General features: G+C 33.2%; 4 protein-coding genes across 7 annotated transcripts; 2 read left to right on the top strand and 2 right to left on the bottom strand.

Moving 5' to 3' along the window:
• Nucleotides 1-2,696: 2,696 nt before the first annotated feature.
• Nucleotides 2,697-2,947, top strand: Bm1043 (Uncharacterized protein; the record flags this gene model as incomplete). Its single annotated transcript, XM_043080504.1, has 2 exons — nucleotides 2,697-2,710; nucleotides 2,857-2,947. The coding sequence occupies 2 exons, from the start codon at nucleotides 2,697-2,699 to the stop codon at nucleotides 2,945-2,947; spliced, it is 105 nt and encodes a 34-aa protein (XP_042936438.1).
• A 3,496-nt stretch (nucleotides 2,948-6,443) lies between these two features.
• Bm12915 (Uncharacterized protein) lies at nucleotides 6,444-9,563 on the bottom strand (the record flags this gene model as incomplete). The annotated part of the gene is made up of 2 exons (XM_043080503.1): nucleotides 6,444-7,259; nucleotides 9,405-9,563. 2 exons carry the CDS (start codon nucleotides 9,561-9,563, stop codon nucleotides 6,444-6,446), a joined length of 975 nt encoding a protein of 324 aa, XP_042936437.1.
• A 5,103-nt stretch (nucleotides 9,564-14,666) lies between these two features.
• Nucleotides 14,667-16,346, bottom strand: Bm12914 (Uncharacterized protein; the record flags this gene model as incomplete). Its single annotated transcript, XM_001901281.2, has 4 exons — nucleotides 14,667-14,711; nucleotides 14,898-14,997; nucleotides 15,621-15,852; nucleotides 16,283-16,346. 4 exons carry the CDS (start codon nucleotides 16,344-16,346, stop codon nucleotides 14,667-14,669), a joined length of 441 nt encoding a protein of 146 aa, XP_001901316.2.
• Nucleotides 16,347-17,401: 1,055 nt separating this feature from the next.
• Bma-sec-8 (Uncharacterized protein) lies at nucleotides 17,402-24,080 on the top strand (the record flags this gene model as incomplete). 4 transcript variants are annotated; one of them, XM_043080499.1, is made up of 17 exons in its annotated part: nucleotides 17,402-17,458; nucleotides 18,277-18,406; nucleotides 18,599-18,661; nucleotides 18,779-18,917; nucleotides 19,208-19,296; nucleotides 19,369-19,445; nucleotides 19,655-19,720; nucleotides 20,126-20,437; nucleotides 20,738-21,046; nucleotides 21,188-21,424; nucleotides 21,542-21,739; nucleotides 22,065-22,299; nucleotides 22,421-22,635; nucleotides 23,036-23,203; nucleotides 23,374-23,501; nucleotides 23,666-23,899; nucleotides 23,993-24,080. In XM_043080499.1, 17 exons carry the CDS (start codon nucleotides 17,402-17,404, stop codon nucleotides 24,078-24,080), a joined length of 2,745 nt encoding a protein of 914 aa, XP_042936433.1. The 4 variants fall into 4 exon arrangements, with proteins under 4 accessions (XP_042936433.1, XP_042936434.1, XP_042936435.1 ...); XM_043080500.1 differs by lacking the exon at nucleotides 17,402-17,458 and having other exon boundaries at nucleotides 18,295-18,406; XM_043080501.1 differs by lacking the exons at nucleotides 17,402-17,458; nucleotides 18,277-18,406; nucleotides 18,599-18,661; ... (2 more) ...; nucleotides 19,369-19,445; nucleotides 19,655-19,720 and having other exon boundaries at nucleotides 20,192-20,437.
• Between the last annotated feature and the right edge of the window lie 228 nt (nucleotides 24,081-24,308).

The raw sequence follows: 24,308 nt of genomic DNA, 5'->3' as shown, positions 1-24,308 counted from the left end.
AGAACACTGCTTTGTGCTGAGAGCTCAGTCGATTTGGAGCAGACATCAAAACATTCTACTTTCTAAATGCTATTTATAAATCGAATAAATTCATCAGCTGACATATAACCTACATGTAGTTTGTTAATAGCAGAATGAATGACATAATGGAAAACGAAGATTCAAATCAAAATAAAATTCAAAAAAGTTTATACGAACATAGCTGAACCTACTCTGTGATACAGATAGAGCAGTGATGAAATCAAAGGATGGTGAAACATTTATAATGGCTTTTTTGTTGTCCTTTATTTTCCTCCGGAATTCATTTAGTGTGTGCCCTGTTTCACCATTCCCTCCACTGATAATTTTAGTGGTCAACTTTTAAAAAAATCCCCTGTTTGCAAACTTCTCGTTGATGAACCATTTAAATTATAAAATTAAAATACACATCTGATGGACATAACTAAAACTTCAGATAAAATTTCCAAATGTAGTGATTTGTTGATACTGTTGGCTTCCTATGGTATAAGGTCTTTAGTAAACATATTTTAACAACCTCATCAGAAGTAATTTCTAGCACAATATCACCATACACAGAACTGATTAGAAGATATCACTCTCCAATGTACAATGTAAGTTGTTCCAGAAATATAATTTTACTAGTAAGGCGAATACCCAGGAAATTACAAAAACAATTGATGAGGAATTACATAGTACATCATTTAATCAGTGCTCCAATCCCTAACTATACCTGATATTAGCAGTCCTACATTCAGTAAAAAATTAACTTTGCTTCTGATTCTAAAAAGCTGTATAACATGTAAAAAGCGATCGTCGGTTATAGATTACACATCAACACAAACAACAGGAAACATGGAGAGAGATGGATCTGATAAATGCATTTTCCAGCAACCATTTGTAGCATCGATAATTTTATCACTCTCTCATCTACATGTAAATATCTTCCAATCTATGGCTATTCTAAAAAACATTAGTAACAACGATATTTTTTCTTCATTTAACTTTTTCTCCATTTAATCATATTTCATTTTTTCATTATTTCATTCTGTGTTTGGCTCTTTAAAGTGTTTTTCCAAGCCCACCTTATTACGAGAGCAGTGGATACTACTGATGATATTCTCGCAGGACTAATTTCATGAATTAGAGGTGCATCGCTTTTAATAGTCCTTATTCATAATTTTATGATTAGATTACGTATTTTTTCGCCTGCAGGAAAATTTTGACATGAATTTCCTAAACTCTAATTAAAACATTACTATTACAGTGTAAAACTTTAGATAGCATTAAGTGAAAGATTCCTTGCTAACAGTGTTCAGATAGATTCATTCATATCACTGTTATAACATCGAGTATTTCACTTTTTTTCCAGTTATACCACAAGTGTACAATTTTGTTATATAACAACATGAATTACGCCATTTAGTGGTAAAGGGCAAGAATCCAACTGTTGCAATCTGACAAAAACGAAGCAGAAGTAAATCTACAACATTCGGAAAACTAAACAGATGCACTAGAGTGGTAGTACCGAAATATTATCCGGTTATATACAATGGTATGCCGGTCATTCTGTTTGGTATATGTGAAACATTGGTAATACACAAAAAGCTTTTCAAAATTTCTCCGAACTAGGTTTACGATGGAGTGGGGTGTCGAAAGTATACAGATACAGTATGACATATGTTCACATACCTCAAATAAATCGTGTGGGCGTATGCAGTTTGCAGGCGCAAATGCAGGACTCACTAGTAATAGCTGACGTCATATTGTAAAAAATTGATACACACGGCACCAGTTCTTATATCTCCATATTCTAATGGGAACTAACCTATGCAACTTCATGACATGATCTCAACAAAAAATATAAAAAGATCTACAATGATTACTGATTTCTAATCTTTTCTGTTGCATATCCAATGACATTTAGAGGACGCTACTACTTATTAAGTTATCCTTGATAATGTCACGTCAAATTTATAACCTCACTGAAGTTCAGCATGATGAGTGCTGGAGCTTACAATACAGAAATGAGTGGATAGCGACTGAATTATAGGTTGGTCACGCTGCTACCATTATCATGAATACTAAAAATCTAGGTACATCAATAGGAAAAACTGAAGCATTACCCAAGAGCAGTTAGGTATCTTCTTCAAACAACAATACATTTACCCACTCTTTATCGCTTAATAAGCTTCCACCAGTTAGTCATTTTCAATACTTATGATAGTCTGAGTAATGACAACAAAAATGTGTCATACAACAGAAAAGCAACTGAGTAACTTGTAGAGAACTTCTTATGTTTCATATCGTGGTTGACACAAACCATATAAGCCGCGATATTTTCATGCCTCCGATATTTTCATACCGCCGTTTTTTTAATTTTAAAAATTAGAGATTTAAGAAATTTGCTTGGCTCTGTGCGTGAGGTTCTGGGATTGATAAAGTCATCGTTTGGCACCAAACCCAGCAAGCGGACCATCAAACCCAGCAAGCGGACCACCAAACCCAACACACCAAACCCAGCAAGTGGACCACCAAACCCAGCAAGTGGACCACCAAACCCCGCGAGTGGACCACAAAACCCAGCAAGCGGACTACCACTCATAGTAATAACTAAACCACTGACCATTAATTATAAACTGATCTGGTTTATAATAATAAAGTTTGCATCCATTTCTTTTGTTAGTTCGGTGATGTAGATGGGAGGTCAGAGGTGTATTGGTGGAACAAATTAGAAATATAATGGGGGGTAAGATAGTACGGTAATTAGGAACAGACTGGTGAGAGTGTTGCCTCATGTGATTATGCTATGGTTGAATATTATGTAATGTTATTCCTAAATAAAATTAAAATATTCAGGATGAACAGAATTTTGAGATCTAATGGAGCGTCACATCTGACAACAAGCATTGCTAATCGTAGTGCAGAAGAGCAAAAGAGTAAGGAATAGGATCCCGTGATTGACAATATATATCAGTTGACATGAGGCATTCCTCATCTTTGATATATGCCGTGAGGAGTCACAATTCGAGATATGCTAGAATGCACTGTGATAATTTTCAGGTTACGGTGCTCATAGAATTTTTTTCAAACTGATATATATGAGGATTGAGAGAACGAAAGGTTGAAGTTCATTGGCCCATTGATGTGGCATGTTTCCATGACGATTGCTTTTTTCTCTTATTATAGAGACGCTTATTATAGCAATATTTACTCTCAGGATTTAATTCATATAGTTGTGTGTTGTGGTTATTTTAATATCTAAAATATGTAGAGCATAGTACAAATATAATCACATATTTGTTTGTGTACCGTTCATTGTTTCTCGAACACTTCTCACTGCTATCTGAAATTGTTTGGATTTTGAAATAATAAAGAAGGAAGATCAGGAAAATTGTGATACGGTGTATCTTAAAAAGCAGTGTTAGTGTGCATCCGATTCATCTGTCAGTTTACTTTCCAAGATGAAATGCCTGATTATAATGCCTCTGTCATTTTAGTTTTAATTATATCCGATTTGAGGTTATCCTTGTTTTATATGGGGTCAGTGTATGCTTAACATTAATTTAAAAAAAAAAATAAAATTGTATATCATTTCATTATTTCAACATTCAAACATGTTTCTTGTTTTCCTCTATCGATAAGTTATTGTAGAGCAAAATGAAATAAATAAGATCAGAGCTAGTGATCCTCAAATTCATAAGAAATTTTGATGCATATTTTTCATAAACTGCAGTAATGTGACAAAGAATAAAAAACCAATCAGTGAACATTACATCAACTGTGATAGCAAACAAGACGCTGATTTTCCGAATATACTGAGAAACAAAAATTCAAATTTCGAATTGAAGTTTCAAATATTTTAGTAAAGGAATAATGCTACATTAGGTTCCAGTCTCTCCAGAATTTTAGAAAATATAATTTCAAATTCTTCTCAAAGTCTCCCATTGAAGTATAAAAAAGAATACTTTATAAACTGGAGAATTGCTGAGGTGGGAAGTGATTAGTATTCTCTACCAAATCTTTTAAATAGAAAACATTAATATTAGACTGTTAGTAAAGAGTCAGAACGGTCCTATACTAGACATTGAAACTGTTTCATTGTTTCCATAGTTGTAACCATTATTAATATCTATCCTTTTAGATTGATTTAGAAGCGAAGTATTTAAGCGATTTCAATGGAATGGAAAAGATGGTGTGAAATACTTAATTAACAATGTGAGTAATTTATTATAGACTGAATGAAGTGTAAAAGCAAATATTATAAAATTAAGATGTGGTAAATATTTTGTTGAGATACAATTTATGCCTTCATTCACCGAATAAGCTTCTAGAAATAATATCATTTAATAACATGATGCTAGCATAGGTACGCACACATGCTATCTACGTCACAAGTAATTATATAGTTAAAAGAAAAAAATTGACAAATAAAGTATACCAATAACTACATTCATACAACATTATCCATCCTATGAATTTCAGCAAGTTATGTGATCGTGGGTACCTCTCAAAAAAAAAAAAAAAAAAATTCAAAACATAAAACCTGAAGTGAATGTTTTCGGTAGTTAAACCTCTTCATTTCTGTTCAAAAAACATGTTCAAAAACACAGCAATAATTTTACCTTATGACTTTTGCAAAAATGAACAGAAGGACTATCAGAATTACCGAGTAGAATCGAATTTGTTCCAGATATTTTACCATGCACTCACATAAAATTCATGAATTTGCTTCTTGGATGATGGAGTCGGTCTATTCACTAGAAGTTATCCTCGGCAAAAAAATCAAGGAAATAAACGATCATTTAAACTGGGGCCTTCTAGTACTTTTTGCTTGCCATTATTAAGCACTCACAAAAGGATGTTAACTTCAGAAATTCTCCTTAGCTTTTATGTGATGAATATTCCATTTTCTTTTGACAAAAAACAAGAATCAAAGATAGAAGGGAAACGTACATTTCTGTTTAGATTTTATTGATATCTGTGAACAAAATTTTGGATAAATGGAAGTTTGATAGGTCATTTCAGATGAAGGTGACTGAAAAAGCAAGTAGTATGTTGCTTCAGTGCTGAGCTAATAAAATCAGATGCTTTTAATTTTATTAATTGGGTATTAATTTTCGTTGCGATAAATATAAATCAGTAATAAATCCTTTGTCTTACGGAGACCTTTACTTGGCCAGAATGATGAAACTGAAATAGTTTTGTAATGCAAACAAAAGATCTTATATTCAATGCGAAAAAAAAAAAAACTCGCATTTATCACTAATAATTGATACATTAAGAGAATATTAGCTGTTAATTTTCTTTAACATTACATTTGAAACATAAGTGTAAGAAAAAACAATGGAGAAAAATTCAAAAACAGTTCTTGAAAAACTCTGCAACAAAATGACGAATCATAATTGCCTTCACTGTTTTATCGAATTTATCGAATAAAAAATAATAAGTAAATGGCAAAAACAAATAAAACAAGAATGAATGTGAGATTTAAACACAAAGCGAATTTCAATAATGTAAAAATCAGGAATAACTTGTCCCATACAAATCCATTACATCTGACAGGTTATTCACAACTTTGTCCTGATGAAGTTCAAGATGAATTTCCGCATTTTTGAACCATCTACAACAGATTATAACATCATTAAACAATGTATCACTATTAAATTCAAGTGATTGAACCAGTAATATTTGTGGATCATTTATAAACATGCTTATATGGCAAAAAAATCAACGATTTGAGGAAAAGAAAATTGAGTAAATTAACTTGGGTATACATGAGATGAAGCAATAATTCATCATATGCATTTAAAATAGTATAAGTGTATGCTTATCATTATACTGAACAATACAAATAATAGTTTAGATCAGTGACTAGGAAGATCAATACTTACTCTTCGTCACTACTTTTACTTTATGATTACCACATACTGACCAATAATAAATGACTGTGTTCCCACATTATAGAAAGTAAAAATACTCTGTTAAAAGTAAAATGTCACTAATCACGGCAAGCTGACTTTATTTGCTTGGTTCCAAAATGTTGTCTTGATTCCAATTTAATTCCTTTCAAAGACTGCGGTCGAATAACGAAAGCAATTTTAATCCACTGAAACTACTCCCTTAGCTTACTTTCTATAAGTTTTACCTAAAAAATAGAGGAAGAAAATTAAGAAAAATGCTTCAAATGACTATTCTTCATTATTCTACTCCTACGGGCATACTTCGCTATCAAACTAGTAAATCTATCTTGGACAGTGAATGATACTTTGTCATTATTTTTTATTGCATAGTTTAGATAGATATAATATCGCGGATGCAAGTACCATCATCACAGTCATTTCGATATGAATATATGAAAAGTTAGAATGAAAAATAATAGAATGCAACATTAATTGTTCATTGTTTACAAGTGAAGGCACTTCTTAAATGTGTTTCTGCATAAATTACAAAGAAGTTTGTACAAGTGGCAATATAGAAGTATCACGATCACATTGTGCCAAAGGCGCCTTTCGAATCAATTTATTAGCACTCCCTGAAGAATTAATTCCCAATAATGCTTCTTCCTTTTGGAGCAGTAGTGATTTCAATTTCTGAATTTGCGATAGTTCACTGAATTCATTTTGCACTGATGTCACTTCCAAAGTTGAATGCGCTATTGGTTTTGCTGCCTTAAACACTTCCACTTCCTTTAACTGATTGCTGGAAGTTTCATGATGATTCTGAATCTGATACCAGCTAATAAACATAAAAGTGCAAGTCACAAAGAATAATACTACAGCAAATAATACAACAGCGAACAGCATCAGCTGCCCTATGGACCAATTTTGCAGTACTGCTTTCTTCCATCCTCCATTTTCTCCCCGAAATTCCGTGAAAATGCTAACAGTAGTATTAGGTGGAAGCATTTGATCATCCTTTTCATTTGTATTCAACCGTCTCATGGAACTAATTCGTAAATCAAAACGTTTTGTACTAACGAGGAAACCTGTGGTAGCTCTGCACCAGTAGGTAGCCTCATCTTCGGGTAGCGTTTGTCGAATATGCATCAAATGATACGTTTCATTGCTGGATGCGGCATCTTCCACAGCAATTCGATCATCGTCGGAATAGAGAAGCCGAAGGGCAAATCCATTTTTATACCACTGTACCACAGGCTTAGGGTTACCCCAAACGATGCACAGGAATGATATAGCTTCACCTTCCTTTGCCTGTAGTTTCTCCTGAAGCGGTCCTTCGATTACTGGTCCACATGCGAAATCCTAAAACTATTTATTAAGTCCTGATCAAATTTTCATGAAATCTAAAATCTATTTTAACTTGGAAAATTTGCACAAGACTTCTGGATAATTCTTCTCTTAAATACAAAAAATCAGCGTATCAACACATTAGGAATTTCAAATAATTTGTGTTTCAAACATTTTCCAGTCACATCGAAACGAACAATTAGTCGTTATTTTTCTTACATGCTATTTTTCTGTCGTATTAACATGTATTAAATCGCTGCGGTAAGATTGCAGTCTTAAAGAAGCAGCAACAATAAACTGTCCAAGTATTATATGTCCAATATCCATTAGCGCCATCGCAGAAAGGTGTTATATTAAATTACGTCAATGCTTCTTATATGGCGCACTGAGAAACCCGCCATTTCTTAACATTTGTATGGAAAATTTATATTATCGCTTTGATCTTAACTGTTGCCATTCAAAAAGGCGAATATAAGTTTTAAAATTTATTCAAACAACTTGAAACAGAAAGAAGTGAGACTTTCCTAATAAATAAAGCATGTGAAGGAAGTTGTCCATTAATATACACTCCTATTTATGAATGGTTAGGTTTTCTTTAATTTCACTTGAGATAGAGCAAAGTGGTGATGAGATTGTTACTAAAATCAACAGCTTTGTTTAAAATGAATTTGTAAATTATAGCCCAGTTAATACGCTTGTGCCATATTTAGATCTTATTAAGTCGAATTTTGCTTTTTTTATTTTGAATTTGTTGCTGTTTCAGTAGCAGAATTTTTTTGAAATTTTTCGAAATTATTCCTAAAATTTGTAAAAAAGAATAAGGAATATTTGGAATATTAATGCACTTTATAGTCAAACTCATTTCATAATTGGGCTCATTGCGGAGCTGCAAAATAAAAACAAAAATGGATGAATATTTAGTGATTTAGAAATAATTTGTAAAACTGAAGTTTCATTTCATTTAGTGATATAAAAATCGAAATCAAATAATAGAATTTATTGTTCATTAATATGTTCACAGATAAATACTGCTTTCATGTTTGTACTTGACATGCAGAAGACAGTGAAGATATGATATATAACATAAACCTGTATGGAGTAAACAAATTTCGGTTATGAATGTTATATAACCGTACAATCAAGTACATAAGTATTTATCACATCAAAAAATATTCGATGCTTCATATTCTATTTCTCTTTTATGATAACAATAGTATGAATTTTTCAAAAATATTACTGGCCTTAATTTCTACATCGGTCGATTTCTCTGATCAGAATAGTTTTCGATGAAAGACAGATAGATAACTTGTAAACGGCTATCAATTCTCAGAGTGTGTCGTGAAAGACGAAATATTTAAATTATTATATCCAAAACTAACAAATTCCTCTTATCTGATTCCTTTTCCTCACACAACAAAAACCCTTTGTTAGCAAAAACCCTTTATTAGCAGTCTTTGTTTCACATCAGTTAAATATCCTCTGCCGGATATCTGGTCAGCTCAGTTCTGCATGTAAATCATCGTCCTCCATACGGTGGTTCATTCTGCATTTTGGGGTGGTTTTGATATCATTTTAATGTTTTATAATTATATCTTTCGTTACGCGTTTGTTAATCGGTGTGACATCCGTACGATATGTATAAAGCGCTATTATTTGCTTCATGTTAAATAAAGGTTTAATTACCCAAGTTTGAGGTTTCACGACAGAGTGATTAGAAGTAATGTTCCAGAAGACAGGTTAGAGACAATCAGGTAAAATATTCCTTTCTGAATGAGAACACATAAATGACTATTTTATGACTTTTCAGAATTCTTCACTTATGTACATATCAAATAAATGTGTTATAAACAAGAAAAAACCAACATTATTCAATTATTGGTATGACTAATCACCTCTCTTAACTATGCAAATGCGTTATAAAATCTGGTCTCTTAAAACTTGAAGATTGAAAATTTGGTTCAAAATGCTAAAAAAAAATTTTTAGATTCTAAGTGAGATATTGTGTAGTAAGAGTCTGTATTTTTTCAATGATGATTGAGGAGCTATCCGGATTGATCAATGTTAAATATTCTTTGAAGTGTTCACTGGCTCGGAGACTGTTCGAAGAAAATTTACGAACAGACAGAACCAATTTCGTTTTGGGTGAAAAACTTTGCTTACCTCTAAACTAAGATCGTCCCAGCTGATACCATGAATTTGTGATGGTTCATAACACTGTGATGATTTGGCGTTTAGGGTTTTTCGTTGAAAAGATATAAAATCTCGCAGATGACAATCGCATCGCCATGGACATCCATCTAATTCTATGACCCGTATCATATTGCCGAAATTCGTGGGTTTCACGACATGCAGCTGATTATGAGACAGATCGACCACTTCTAGCTTGGGTAATAATAAATCATATCCATGGAGGTAGCGAATTTTATTGTGTGAAATATCGAGATATCTCAGTTGTTGTAGGGAATACAGTAATGGAATAGTCATAAAGTCATTGTAGGAGATAATCAAATTTTGGATGAAAAAGGAAGAATCACTTTTGAACTCAAGAGTTCTAAGCAGATTATGTGACAAATCAAGTTTCCGTAAATTTGTTGCAAAAATGAAAGCTTCTGGCGAAATATCCGATAAATTACAAAAATTCATCATCACCGTCACAATTTCAATATTATTTAGCAAAGATAATTGCTTTATCATAGAATTTAAAATTCTGAGAACCATCGTTCCAGGAGGAACTTGTAAAATATTCTGGAACTTGACGTTTATGCATTCATACACACGTCGATTATTTTGTGTAAACTGTCTACAGTTTCTTCCATTATTAGGACCATTATTAATAATATCACTCCTTATTAAAATTGTCATGACACAGGACAGTGATAGAATAATGGAGCAATAATAAAACAGAACTGAACGATTAAATTTCCAAAATAACATCAGCAAAGGAACAGGAAAAAGCAAAGCTGTAGTGTTGCACAGAAGTAATCACTTCCAGAAATTTAAATTAAAGGAAGGCATAGCAGAAAATTCTGAAATTCAGAATAACCAGTAAATAACTCGTATTTCTGATTTAGAATTCGTAGCTTGAAGGGCAACAAATTTCAATTCTCTGACGAATCCTTGGAAATCTACAAATATTTAAACTTAAAATGAAATCCAAAGTAGTGATAATTCAGGCGGAGACAATTATCGATTGATGGCAGACGTTGTCACCACTATTATTATTACTTTAGCTGTTTAATTAGTGCAGAATTTTATAGACTTGGAGAGTAATGGCTTGCTGAAGACCCAGTCTATGCCAACCCAATGAAAAACAAATTCGTCCACTTCACCACTTAATATAACAACTTTCCATTCATCGCTGCTTGAGAGATAAATGTATGAATAATTGTCCGCATTACTCCCTTATTCAGTTAATCAATGGTTACGAGTTACTAGTTACTACTATACACTTCATTTCATAAATTTATTTTATTCAACTCAGATTCATTGCATGCTGATGTCAATTTACTAAAATATATCTGGACGACTCACTCTTCGCATAAAGAAATTGAAATGTTGGAATTTGTGTTTAAATGGAAATTACATATATCAAAAACACCAACCAAATGCAAATAATTCATGAAATTTCAGCTATTTTTATGCATTAACAGTTTATAAGAGTAGCTAATATCAAAATAAATTAAATGTTAAGCGTAATTAAATACACCAATGGTCACTTTCAAACTCCTGTGACATGTTAAGGAATAGAAGAGAATTTATCTTGGAAGGTTTTGATTTGTTTAATTAATAATATTGGGAGAGGTGTTTGATCGCAGGGAGATTGGTTGAATGTAAATGTAAATGCGTGAGGTAACAGAAATATAATCCAAGTTCTTTATTAGCAGAAATAATAGGACAAAACGTTGATAGAGAACAATTGAAATTCGAATCGTCGGTCCTTAGCGATAAATTACACATATACTAAATCTTTTAACAAGGGTGATCCTTATATAGCAGTTATCTTACATTATATGTGTTAAAATGTGGGAGCGGTTTGTAATTAGACAGTTTTGTACAAAGGATGATAGTAAGTAACTTTAACAATAGGTTTAAAAATGGATATCACGATGAATTGAATGGATATCACGAAAGAGAGTACAATGGTTTGTCTAGACATTATGATAAATGGCTACTATGAGTTGCAATAGACATTACATGATAGATGCTCATAGTATATGAATTGATATAAGATCAAAAGTCAATTAAATCATTATGATGAACTCAATCAATGGATTGCTATATTAAGCATTGTTAACATTTGTTTAGTGTTTCGCGATGTTAAAATCCGCGACAGGATTAGAAAAAAAAATAATAACTCGTTGCGCATAATTTTCCTCAAATATCTCGTTTGAACTTAATTAAGATTCAGAAAAATCCTAATAAAAGCAGCGGAAGTTATATTTCGAAATCTCTAAATTTAATTTTGAATATTCTATTGAATATATTACTAATTTTGATAACCACTTAAATTAATAGGCTTATAATATTAAGGTTCGTAGCAAGAAAGAAGAATAAGCTCAAAATCCAATGGAAAAGGGTAAAAGAGAATATAAATGAACTAAACTAAATTGTATCAAATTACATTGGAGATATAACATTCAGTAGATAATTTTCGAATGAAAATTGTTTCGAACATTAGAAGTCGAAATGCGCAAATGAGTTGTAAATATTAGTGAGAAGCCACTCGAGGATGAGAGAGAAAAAAAACTTTCCGTTGATTGGACACCAATGAGCAGTAGTAATAATGGTAACATTGAGTATAGTGCTATGACAATTATAGAGAAGAAGAAATAATATATTTTCAGTTCCCACCTCACTAATGGAACCAAGCAATCAGAAAAAAATTCAAATAGAGTTGTTAGCAAAGAACAACTTCCTAGTATTGTGCAGCGATTTTTGCCTCCAGAAGAAAGCTTTTGGGATCGAAGCGAATAGGACGGATACACGGAGATATACCGAAGCTAAGCCAGTTAGCAACTAGTTAAATGAATATTATCATGTGCAAATAGATAGAGTTATCCATTTCTGTCTCTCTTCTCTTTCCGTTTTATGTTTACGCACTATTTGAACCGGAATGCATGCACACGTAAATGTATATATACGAAAGTAGCTTTTTTGCAACCCCATATCTTACTTTGAAGAATATTCAATGTAGTAAAAGAAAGCTTGACTAGAGGCTGCTTAACGTTAAGTGTAATGGGTTGCATCCGGACTACACTTAAAAAAATAATTTATTAATTTACTTGTTAATACTAAACTTTTTATTTAAAGAGTTTAGGAAAATAGTAAACTGCTAATATCTCCCAGATAAAGAAATAGAAAGCAAATAAGTTTTAAATATATTTTCTAAAATATTCTGCACTTTTAATCATCTTTAGCTTTCCACATCTTTTTTTTTAATAATGAATAACAATATATTCCCCTACTTTTTCGCCAAATTTAGTGTTTTCACTTTTACTGTTCACTGAAGTTTCTCGAAATATCTTTGAATCACTTTTGAACTACTTCCAGAAAGCCCGACTTAAATTACATGGCTATGAAAATAAAAAGTTAAGTGAAATTTCAAAAATAGGTTACTCTATATATTGCATGAGATATGAATAGCAGGTAGAATTTAATGTGATTGGAGAATTAGCACTTGAACCTTCTTCAGAAGAAAAGGGACTGTTAAGCTATCTTAGTTGCCAGACTGTTTGAGGATTCTCAAATTAAACTCGTTAACGAATGAGTGATCATTGTTCGGAAAATTAACATCATGTGCCACACTATTCGCGTCCCGCTCGTCCGAGAGATAGAAATGGAATGTTTCACTAGCAAAACAAATCATATAGCAGCAAGATCAAAAGTAACTACAGCAGCGGATTTTGTCATCAAAGTCGGTCACAATCTTTCCGGGAAGTGTCCAACACATGAGAATAAACGGAAATCAATACTCAACAAGTTAATCATTAACGCTTTATACGTAGTAGCATCAAAGGATATGAAAATCTTCAACGGTTCCTTTTTTTATAAAGGAAGCTGCAAGGAAAATGAGTCGAGAATGAATCATTTAAAATTACATTAACATAGCCTTCGCTTCACTTTACAGCATACCACAGCACTGGAATGAAAGTTAACAAAGGCACTAATTTGAGGAAAAGGGTCTAAAAAAATATCGTTTAAAAGTATTGTTCGGAGACTTTCTAAAATTTAGTTTTCCTGTAATTGTAAGAAGCATCTGATGGACTGCGATATGATCAGCTCATTTATTAAATAAGTAAAATATGACGTCATGCAGTACCAGGTATGAGACAGACATGTATTATGTATAAACCAAGACACATATCCAGGAAGCAAAGTAATCAGTGGGCTACGAAAAAAGGTCTCTCTACGGGAATTATTCATGAAGTATAAAAAATAGCCCGAACTGCAAAAGCAGCGCAGTGTGGGCAATTCCTAACACCATTGGGCATGAAGTCTTTTCTAATAACATCTAAAATGTAACGAACGATGATCTCTGCGATTAAACCATTCATAGCTTCTTCTGCAACTGTTTCAAACATTATAACAGTTCATAAGAAATATTAACAATGGAAAATAGTATATCAAATAAAAGCAATCTTTGGCTAGAAATCGAACCGTGCAGAAATTAATAAATCCGTAAATCAAAACAACTTAGAAAAATCAATAACCACACAACGCACTCACGTCTATGCTGACAAATTTGCATATCTTTTCAATAATTAGCGAATGACATACAAGAATAAAAAACAGTACAAGCTATGAAGAATTTTTCATTTACAGGCATTTCAATATACTTATATCAGGATAATTCACCCTCCTCCTGTATCGTGGCTCCGAAACTTCTCTTAATTTAAAAAACTACACAGATCCGTACTAGAGGCACAAAGAATTGGAAGAGAACTGTCAAAGAATGGGAGACAGATTGAAAAGGAAGCAGGCATTATAGCTTGTTCATTTGCTTTGGAAATTCACAAGTATCGAAGAACAGGTCTATGCAAACCCTAGGATTACAGAGATCGGAATAAATTGAGAATACTTAAATCGCAACAAGTATTTATTCATAGTATGCCAAAGTAATAATTAAATAATTATTAGCAATATAAAAATCTTTCATTCTACAGATTATCCTTAGCTTAAACAGGGCTCCTATACTGATAAGAAGACCAAATTCCACTTTATCTTTCAGAAGAGATTAAATTAAAAGCCATAAAAGCAAACCGATTTGCTTCACATTCGTTAATCAAAACATTTTTAACGCGTTTATAAATCATTAACACAATTTTTCATCAACAATACAATTTTAATCCGGTCCAGTAAATTTTGAAAATTTATTAAGTTCGCAGTAAATATAACAAACTGTTCAACATTAAAGAAACCCGTTCAAAAACTACTGTCGATGTTTTTTTGTGACAGATTCCGTGGTACCTGCAAATTTGCAATTCAAGAATTGAACGAACTTTTAAAAACAAATGAAAACCAGTAAATTCTACATCATCCTCACATTTCTTATCTTTTCTTTTGTTTTTATGTGCTTGCAATCAATTCATTATAACTCGTTGATATTTGTTTGAAAAACGTGAGAATCACGGAATTATTCAAAGCAAAACCCACTTCAACACATTTCTGTTCATAAAATAACGATGCTATAAAATTCGATGAAGCCACTTGCTTCCCGAAATTTGTTGCTGCTCGATCCCTTTCCCACGGTGCTCTAAAAACAGGCTTTCAGTTGCTTATTCCCTAATACATGATATATGGTTTTCGGATTTATAAATAAGAGATATGCACTTTATCCAAAATCTAGTAGCTTAATACTCAACCAAACCGAATGAAATAGTTTATTAACTAGATAATGAAGTCCACTTCAAGAAGCTCTGAGAGTATTCATCATCAAAAAGTTCTGACATTTCATAAACTTTGGTTTCACAAATTTCTTATATGGTTAGTACAAACATATTGACGAAATAAATTTATTACATCATTTATTCCTCTTTATTTTACCTATAAGTTTGATTAAAATTTAAAGAGAAATCTATTTAAATTTCTGACAAAATCTGTATACACACGCAGCTGAAATATTTGTACTAACTATAATATGAAGTTTATAAAATCACAAATTTCAAACTGAAATAAAAAATTTGGATCTTCCGCTCACAACGGCATACCATAGGAAGTAAATAGAATTACAATACAATATTGCAACATTTTATTTTCCACCTCTAAGTTAAGCATTTGCTCGGTTGAAATTACTCTACAGTTAAATTTTGATCCCACGACGGCAATGAACTAGGAAAAGACGACAAAAAATTTAGGTGAAATTACCAAAAAACTCACATAGCATTATGATTCTTGGTTGCTCCGCACGTGAAATGTTTTGTTGTACTGATATGCAGCACTAACTCATCAAGCGTATTAAATCGTTGAGCACATCTTAGACATGTGAAAATATTACTGGTGATGCTGTTAGGAACACATTTATTAGGCATCGGTAATTTTGTCGCACCAATTCGATGTACCATTTGCGACAATTCACCTAGAGCATCTGCTGCTGATGTCTGCGTTGAATCTGAAATTATCACATCAGCTTTCAGAATCTATGCAGCATCTACTACAGAATACAGCCTGCTTGTTTAAACCACTTACTGCATGTCGTTCTCAAAACAGTTTTAGAATGCATTTATTCATCTGATTTAAAAAATTGTCAGCAAATTATTAGTCATATCGCGTTGTTAAAAACATCTGTCAACCATATCTAAGAAATGAAACGCAGTGAATCAAAAAAAAACTCTGATGACGCAATTTCAACCAGTCTTTAGGTATATTTTTAAATGTAAATTTAAAATACGGAATAAGTATGCTGAAATATTACAATAAATAATGTTCAAATTTATTCAGTAAGATGATTTCTATTCTGGGAATGGTTTTGGATTCATCTCCTCCATAGTGCCAGAACACAAAATTCAGAGTTATAATGCAATATTAAAAAGTAAATTTACCGTATTCAAAAGGCAATTTCATAGAATTGCTGCGTGAATGTGTCAAGGCATATCCTGTTGACATGGAGAGTCTACTGCTTCTGTAAATCTCAAAAGTTGGACTGTTTGCAGCTTCACTGTTTGCACGTACACACCGTTCCAAACGTTTCAGCGGAGATTCCGAATCCACTGATGAAGTGTATCCGTCGACTCCGGAAACACTTGCAGAGGGACTGTCAACAGAATTTCTACTCCCGGTGAACACAGAAAGGAAGGACTTGTGGTAATCACTGACATCTGAAGTGACGGGAACTGAAGAGCTTGCAGAAATGCCGGAGCTGAGTCCACTGAGGAATTCACAATGAGCAAACTGCGATTTGGAAAATCGCGTGCACTCCCCGACATGACAGTATCTCTGAAAGTCATCCAGTTCATACTTAGGGACTTTCAAAGGAGGTGCATCACCGTGAACTACTGCACCCTGCATGGTAGAAACACAAAAAGGATTTCCGGGTAAGTAGTCCGGTTCTTCCATTGTTGAGGTTGCTCTGCTATGAGGAGGAGAGGATGACGGAGAGTGCCATACCGGAGAAAGCCCCTCTTGGGATTCCCCTGCTGAGACATCTTCCGGAAACACTCCACCGGCAATTCGCTTCGCGGGTCTCGCCTGCTTCTTCCTCATTTGTCCATGCCGAGAGATCTGTCTATATCAGTAATGACGATGTTTCCCATGGTTAGTCAGGGAGGATCCCTTCCTTCCTCTTTACACCCTGTCCCCCGTAATCCCTCCCGAGCCCTCTCCCCGCCTGCTCTCCCCAGAATTTGATGTGGCACCCTGAACCCTCCGTATTTCTCCCTTTCCTCTCCACTCTCCTCCCAAAGAGATAGAGAAGGGAACTGTCTGCCCGCCTGCCACTCCACCCAACCCAACATGATTGATTGATTGATGGCAACCGACACCACGCTGATACATTCCTTCTTTCAATTTTATTGGCTACAGCAAGTGATCTCGACAGGAAAACTTGCCAGCGGTGTTTTTGGAACCTGTTCATTCAGTTTGACCTTTCGTGCTCGTTAGGTGTTACGTGAAAGGAGGGATGTTGTCTGTGCAGTTAATCTGGTCTTTTGCAGGCTGTGAAGATGTCAGACGACAGACCGAGACGAATAAAACATAGCGGATCTCTCCAGGACAACGCGGTAACTTATTTTAGTTAGATAATGCATGTCTAAGAGTGTCTTCCCGGGAAGTATGTGACAGATTAGTTTAATAGCTTCAACAGTAGAGAAGCACGTACTAGTTTGCTTATTTTCATGGTTGATGTGGATACCTAGTAATTTGTATCACTGTCGAATTTTTGTTTGAATATCAAAGAATGATCTTGTAAAACATTATAAAATTTTTTATAACCGAATAATTTTGTCATTTGCGTTATACGCCTCTACTTTGTACATTCTCGTTGTCGAGACAATAAGTTGTCATGTGCTACTGCTGTTGTGAAGTAGTAAAAGATAGAAATGTTTCCTTTTTATCTTTTATGATCCAAGAAATAAAAAAATTCAGTTCTTTCAATTTTTTCTTGTCTTTTTTATTTTATATTTTTCCTTTTTTTTTTCTATTTTTATATTGCAGAGAACTTGTGCTATTGTTAGCTGAATATAGTAATTTTCGTTTTCTCTTCTGCATTTGAGTATTATATTTAGCTAGTAATAGCAGAGGGTCTCCAGTTTCTTGCAATATAAAATTTGTATTATCACTTGAAAATCAAGCATAACAGTTACTCACTATTTGTCAGTTGCTACTTTTATGTTTTTTGCCTTCTGAAGCAACCGTATAAGATGAATAGAAATAGAGTGTCGATAAGGTTGTCAAAATATAACTGGTAATATTTTAAGCATGTGATGGTTTTTTTTAAATAATTTATACCCCACTTGTGGCATGTTCTGAGAAATGTTAGATATTTAAAAAACACAATTACTGTAGCATATGAAATAATGCTATCTGATTTTTTTGACAGAGTGCTTTACTGTTGAACATGATTCGAACATTGACAAGTAATTCCTCGGCAGAACAGAAGGAATTGGATCGTAGGCGTTTGGAAGCTGGATTTACTGAAACTTCAAAAGAAATAGATGACCTGGTTCTTGGTAAGCACTAAGAAAATGAATTTGAATTTACTACGTGACAAATATTTCTCATTTTATTTTAATTTCAATATTCAAAAAGATTCGTAGGATAGTGTTCAACTTTTTCAGTATGGTTCATGACGAAATCGCAGCTCAGTGATTCATTGAATTTTATAAAGATGTAAGGGTTGATCAAAAGATAAAAATCTTTAGAACATGAGAACGATGTGGGAACTTGTTTGGAGTCATTCAGAAATGTTTCCACTCGAATTACCGGTCGGTTTCCTTTGAAGTTTAAACCATTGTCGTTTTAATAGGACCACGCTAGCAGTTTTATAAATAAATATTCTTTAAAATTGTCTTCACGATACGCTTGTCTTATCTTTTTTCCAGCTTGCCGTGAAAAAGTACACAGTATACGTAGTAGTTTGCTGACATGTCGTTCTCTGCTGCAATGTAGACGGGATGACTTAAAAAGACTTTGGATGGAAAATGCTCAGCAAAAACATGTCAGCACAATTCTGGCTCAAATGTATTGTGATTTTCTCGTTTAGATGATAGTTGAAATTGTATACAGGAACTTTGAAATTATGGAAATGAGAAAGAAATTTGGTTAACAACAAAGGGGGATGAGTCGTCAATGCAATATTTGATATAATAAGAGACAGGTAGTTCACTTAATTATATTAGCGGATGAGTGGCAGGAAAATTTATCTGGGAATGCTGCGCATCTTTCTCGGTAGAATCATAGGAAGTATGCAGTTTTGTGATTGAAAAATTTGCTGATCATTATAGTATTTCAGATGATTTTTTTCTTTACAGAGAAGGACTGAATCGTTTAGGAAATGAAGTTGAAGCTGCTATGGCCACTTCAAATTATCATTTAGCTGCGAATTCCTTAAACGAAGCAGGTTGTTTTTCATTATGCTTAATTATTTCAGAAACAACTGATTGTTTTTGTATTATGAGTCCTAGATGTTCAGATCTTTTGTTCAATGGTCCATTTTCAAACATCGATGGATTGAATCAATTGCGCTCACAGTTGCTTGATCTATCCAAAGTAAGTTGAAGTTTATGATAATTGAAGTCGATGAACAATTTTGGTGAAAATTTATTAGGACATATTTTTACACTTCGCAGACTGTAAATTTGTTTTAACAAGAAATACTTTTCCGTCTAGTTAGTGCTTGAAAATTTGTTTTTTTTTTTTTTTTAATCTATTCTCTTTTTGTTTTTCTTGTTTGTTATAAACTTGTGTCGCTTTTTTAGAAACTTATAGAACGGATTGTTAATGACATTACAAATCATTTAATCATTTGGCCGTTCGAAAACCATGTAAGTTTTAACATCTGGTGCAGAAGTGATTTTGGTCAACATTTCTGATCCTAGCAATGTCTACAATTCATGGATTGTTTTCGAGTGCTCTGTATAACATTTCGAGACGGAATAGTGCTTATAATCCTGCTTGAATCTGAATCTCAAAAATTTACTTGTTAAGAACTGCTCTGCATATAGTGATCAATTTAGAATCTATTGATATAATATCAAGAAAATGAACTTTACAATTTTTTATGGCAGCAGATAATATTTAAAAATATTAAAAATAATTCGCTTGGCTTCTATTTGCGTCTCTCTAAATCAGTTATAGATTTCATTACCTAATTCATTTCCATGCCATTATTTCTTCTCGAAAGTGACGTCATTAAATTCCTGGAACTTGCATATATTGTTAATTTTAAGCTTGTTGAAATAATCAAATCGCTGCCAGAAAATAAAGTTGCGGAATCGGCGGATTGCGTTGGAATTATGTCTCAGCTTAATGTAAAGGAAAATTTTACCATGAATAGCACATATTCCATAGCTGCTCGTTGTGCTGAGGACATTCATGCATTATGTGTGTTCGGCAGACTATCAACAACACTTCGACGCTTTTTACATGGTTCTCCGGCAGTATTTAACCGTCTGATACATACGTCGGAAAATGTAGTATGTGTTGCGTTTGATGGTAATCAAAAAGGAGATGAACAAAATTTGGCTCAGTTTATGCAATTGGTATTGTTTTCCGTTGTTACATGTGAATTTTGACAAAATATCGCTTTTGCAGATGAAACCCTAAAGATTATTTGGTTTTTGTTGTATTATAGTAACCGGAAAATTTGGGAGATTGAAGGTTTTTAGTGAAACAGTTAACTGCATTAGGTTGAATTAAATACGATATTCAGTATCTTTACGTTTCGGGTTCATGATTTTTAGTTGTGTGTTTGCTGTTTTAATTTTCCACACTTATTCAAGATATACCTTCCTCCACATGAAGTAATTTTCGCTGTACCATCATGCAGGCTGTTTGTACAGGTGCTAAATCAGTTTCGTAGTAGCTATGAAGCACATATTGTAATGGATGCTGAACTTAAAAAACTTCGGCAAAACGACCAAACCGATTTGGGCGAGGACGAAGAAATGATATCCTTGTCCGAAAATTTTTGGGAAACAACGCAGGCTATAATCGAAGATCTAGTAGACAAGTATATCGCAGATAATGGCAATACGTCTAGTTTAGTTATGCAGAAATCGAATACATCAACTGCAGAAAAACTTATCTTGTTCAGATTTGACGCTTCTGCTTGCGCACTTACTGCTCAGTCTAGACAAACTTTTAAGCAGGTTTGGCTTTATTTCTATGATTATGGAAGTAGTTTTTTTTAAAAACTGCAAAAACAAAATTACAAAATGACAGTTGAATTTTTGTATTTTTTGTTCCAGTAATCATTTCTGTAAACCCAATTTTTCATCTTCCAACTTAAGTCTCTGATATGCCCTTCATCACCGTGGAACATTATCGCTCTTTATCCACAACTTGAACGTTTCTGCAACGAACGCGAAGCTGAAATGAACGGTAAACCCTGTCGTTTGCGTTCTTACTTAGACTCATTCATTGTTAATGTCTTCATCGACCAATTCAAGTGCAAGCTTGAAGCTCTTACCGAGCAGGCACTCAATGAACAGGATGCCTGGCGTGTTCTTATGCATTATCCTAATCCGGCAAGTTTTTAACTTTATATGCATTTCCAATGAATTTTTCATTATAAGTTAATTTATATATGTTCTGATTTTCGAGTAGATTCTTCTGTGCTTCATGAATTCATTTTTTGCTTTCAGAGAATTTTGGGAAGTTGTTGGAATGTTTATTCAATCTGTGACCAAATCGGAAAATTGATCCTTGCCATGGATAAATATACAGAAAGATTATCAGTATTGTGGTTACTTGTTATCGATGAGTTTTCGAATAGCGCTAATAATATATATGAAAAAGTTGTAACTTCCTGGAAACCTACTTCAGAGGGAAAGGATTCGGTGGTAAGATGTTACCCTTTTTATGTATAAAAAATTTTCTTTTCTGTGATATTTCCACTTTATAGTTTGACATGATAACGCATTTCGAATTAAAACATTTTGTAATACTGCTATGTAACTCACTCAAAATATTCTCCAAAAGTATTTCAGTTTTTCATATTGCGTATTATTAAGATCTTCGGGTTTATCAGCAACTTACTTTCTAACAGCTTGAACTTTATCACTTTTTTTACTTGATAAGTTCTGTTCAAGTTCTGGCTTTGGTTTTGCAAACTTATTTGTACGATAGAGCAAAAGAGAGTTTTACATGGTTGGTAATGGTGTTTAGGTTTCCAATATGAGCTATGAAGATGGATTCAAAGAAAAGCGTAAAATAAGCGCAGCATGGGCAGTGGACGAAGACATATCACGTCTTTTAAAGAGTTTGCCAAACTGGTTCATGGTGAACTGTTATGAAGATGCTTCAACTTCCTCGGGGAATACGCCTTCCGCATTTTCACCTTCAAGTGAATCGGAAAGTGATGTATGTTACCGAAATGAAAGAGAATCTGAAATTCTCATAGGTAAACTTTCCTATTTTCTCTCTATAACTCAAGGGCGTATAAGAACATCGATGATTTAAGTAAAAAAAAAAAGTTTGTTTTTGATCGTCATTCAGTGTTAATTGCTAAGCTTGTATCTTAGGTAATCTGGGAACAGCAAAACAACTTGTTCGTGATGAACTGATAACGGATATTGAAGTAATTCGTTCTCTGGCATGTATACATGAATCATTGAAATGGTTTTGTAGAAGCATGCGTTCTCTTATCGAAAAGCTTCAGGAATCATCTCGTAAGGCAATGCGTAAATGCGTTGTACAATTACAAAGAGTAGATGAAAATGGCATTGTTCACCAGTCGGTAAGAATGTCTTAGTTTATAATTTACCGATGATAGCAACATTTTATGTTCTTAGACAGATATTAAGGTCTTTGAATATTATGTTTGGAAAAATATGTATATATACTTGTTTTTAAAAGAATATGCATACATATTTGTTTTTAAACTTCAAAATAGGACTGTAACGGTGGTATGGTTTTTTTGACAGATTTTTTATTTTTTTAAAGCATTAATGCTTCATCAAACTGTATATTTTTTAATACATCAAGCTATTTATTTTTATGTTGCAACTTCATATGAAAAAGACTGAACGAATACTGCACAGCATTCAAAGAAAATTTGATATAATTCTTATAGTATAATTGATTCAATTAGAAAAAAATTACTTCCTTGAATTAATTGACTTTTAAATAATTTTAAGGAAGAACATATTGCTGCTGCACTAGATTCCAGATTAACCGATTTGGATGCAAAAGCTGATACTTGTTTATTAATAATTCACCTTGAGCTTCGTGTACATTGCTTTTTCCATTTGTTACCACTGGCTCGAGTAAGGCCATCATTGCCTCATGATGAGCTCGATAATGAGGTAATGTTCGTTATTGAAAAACATGTAGGAAATCAAATATTTTTGTCTTTATCATTCCTCAGTGCTTGTTTCATCTCATGTTTTGCTTTTTTTTTATCAATGATATCGCATAAACTGACAAAAAATTGTCTTTACATATAGAAAATTTTTCAAGTTGTACATAGTTGCAGGTAATTGATTTTGGGCGCGACATGGGCCATTTTCATCAAGTACTAAGCACGAATCTTCCGCCACATAAAATGAAATATCTCTTTGACGGCTTAGGACATCTTTCAGCTTCTATTTTTATTCATTCCAGGTAATAAATTTCTGTGTTGGAATTTAATCTCTTAAAAGTATTCCACCCAGTCCTTACAGTGAATTCTGAAAGCAACATATTCGGATTTCTGCTTGGTATTGAAAAATACATGGAATGAATATTAAAGATGTCATCATAATCTTGATAAGAATAGGAATTTTCAGTCAACATATGCAAAAATTGAACGAGAATGGAAAGAAACGTGTCTGTCGAAATATTTTTGCAGTACAGCAGAGGTTAAGTCAGTTGACAGGACATCGTGAAAGCGAGCTAGAAAGAGCGAGAATTTTTTTCGAATTGCTTAACCACGATCCTGATCAATTGTTGGCTTTAATTCTTGAACGGGGAGCAATATTTTCACATCTGGAATACACCTATCTTCTTGCACTTGCTCTAAGGTAATCCTCATATGTTTGAAGCTTACCAACTTTCTAAAAAAATTCAAGATTTGTTACAAAATTAATACTGTGATAAAAAGTGTCGCTGTGCAGGTCACATCCGATACTAAGCGCACAACCTGGTGCTTTGGAACAAAGGATCTCCCAGCTGAAGACGATTTTAGCACAACTGAAAAAGTGAATACAAATGTGTTATTGAATTTTATGGAAAAATCACTTGAAAGTCGTTTCTTGATTGATAATTTCTGCTGTTCACTTATTAATGGAACATTTCAGCATTGCTTTCATCTTATTCGATACTGTCTTCATTAGCTGAGAAATAATTGTTGTTGATTGCAAAAGCATGAGTGTAGATTGAAGGTTGATATATGCTTTTAATTTTGGAAAGCTTCTACTTATTAATGTTGTT

The sequence above is a fragment of the Brugia malayi genome, assembly GCF_000002995.4.
Source record: "Brugia malayi strain FR3 genome assembly, contig: Bm_v4_Chr3_scaffold_001, whole genome shotgun sequence".
In the NCBI taxonomy this organism is placed as follows: Eukaryota; Metazoa; Nematoda; class Chromadorea; order Rhabditida; family Onchocercidae; genus Brugia; species Brugia malayi.
This window is presented reverse-complemented; position numbering and strand designations above follow the sequence as displayed.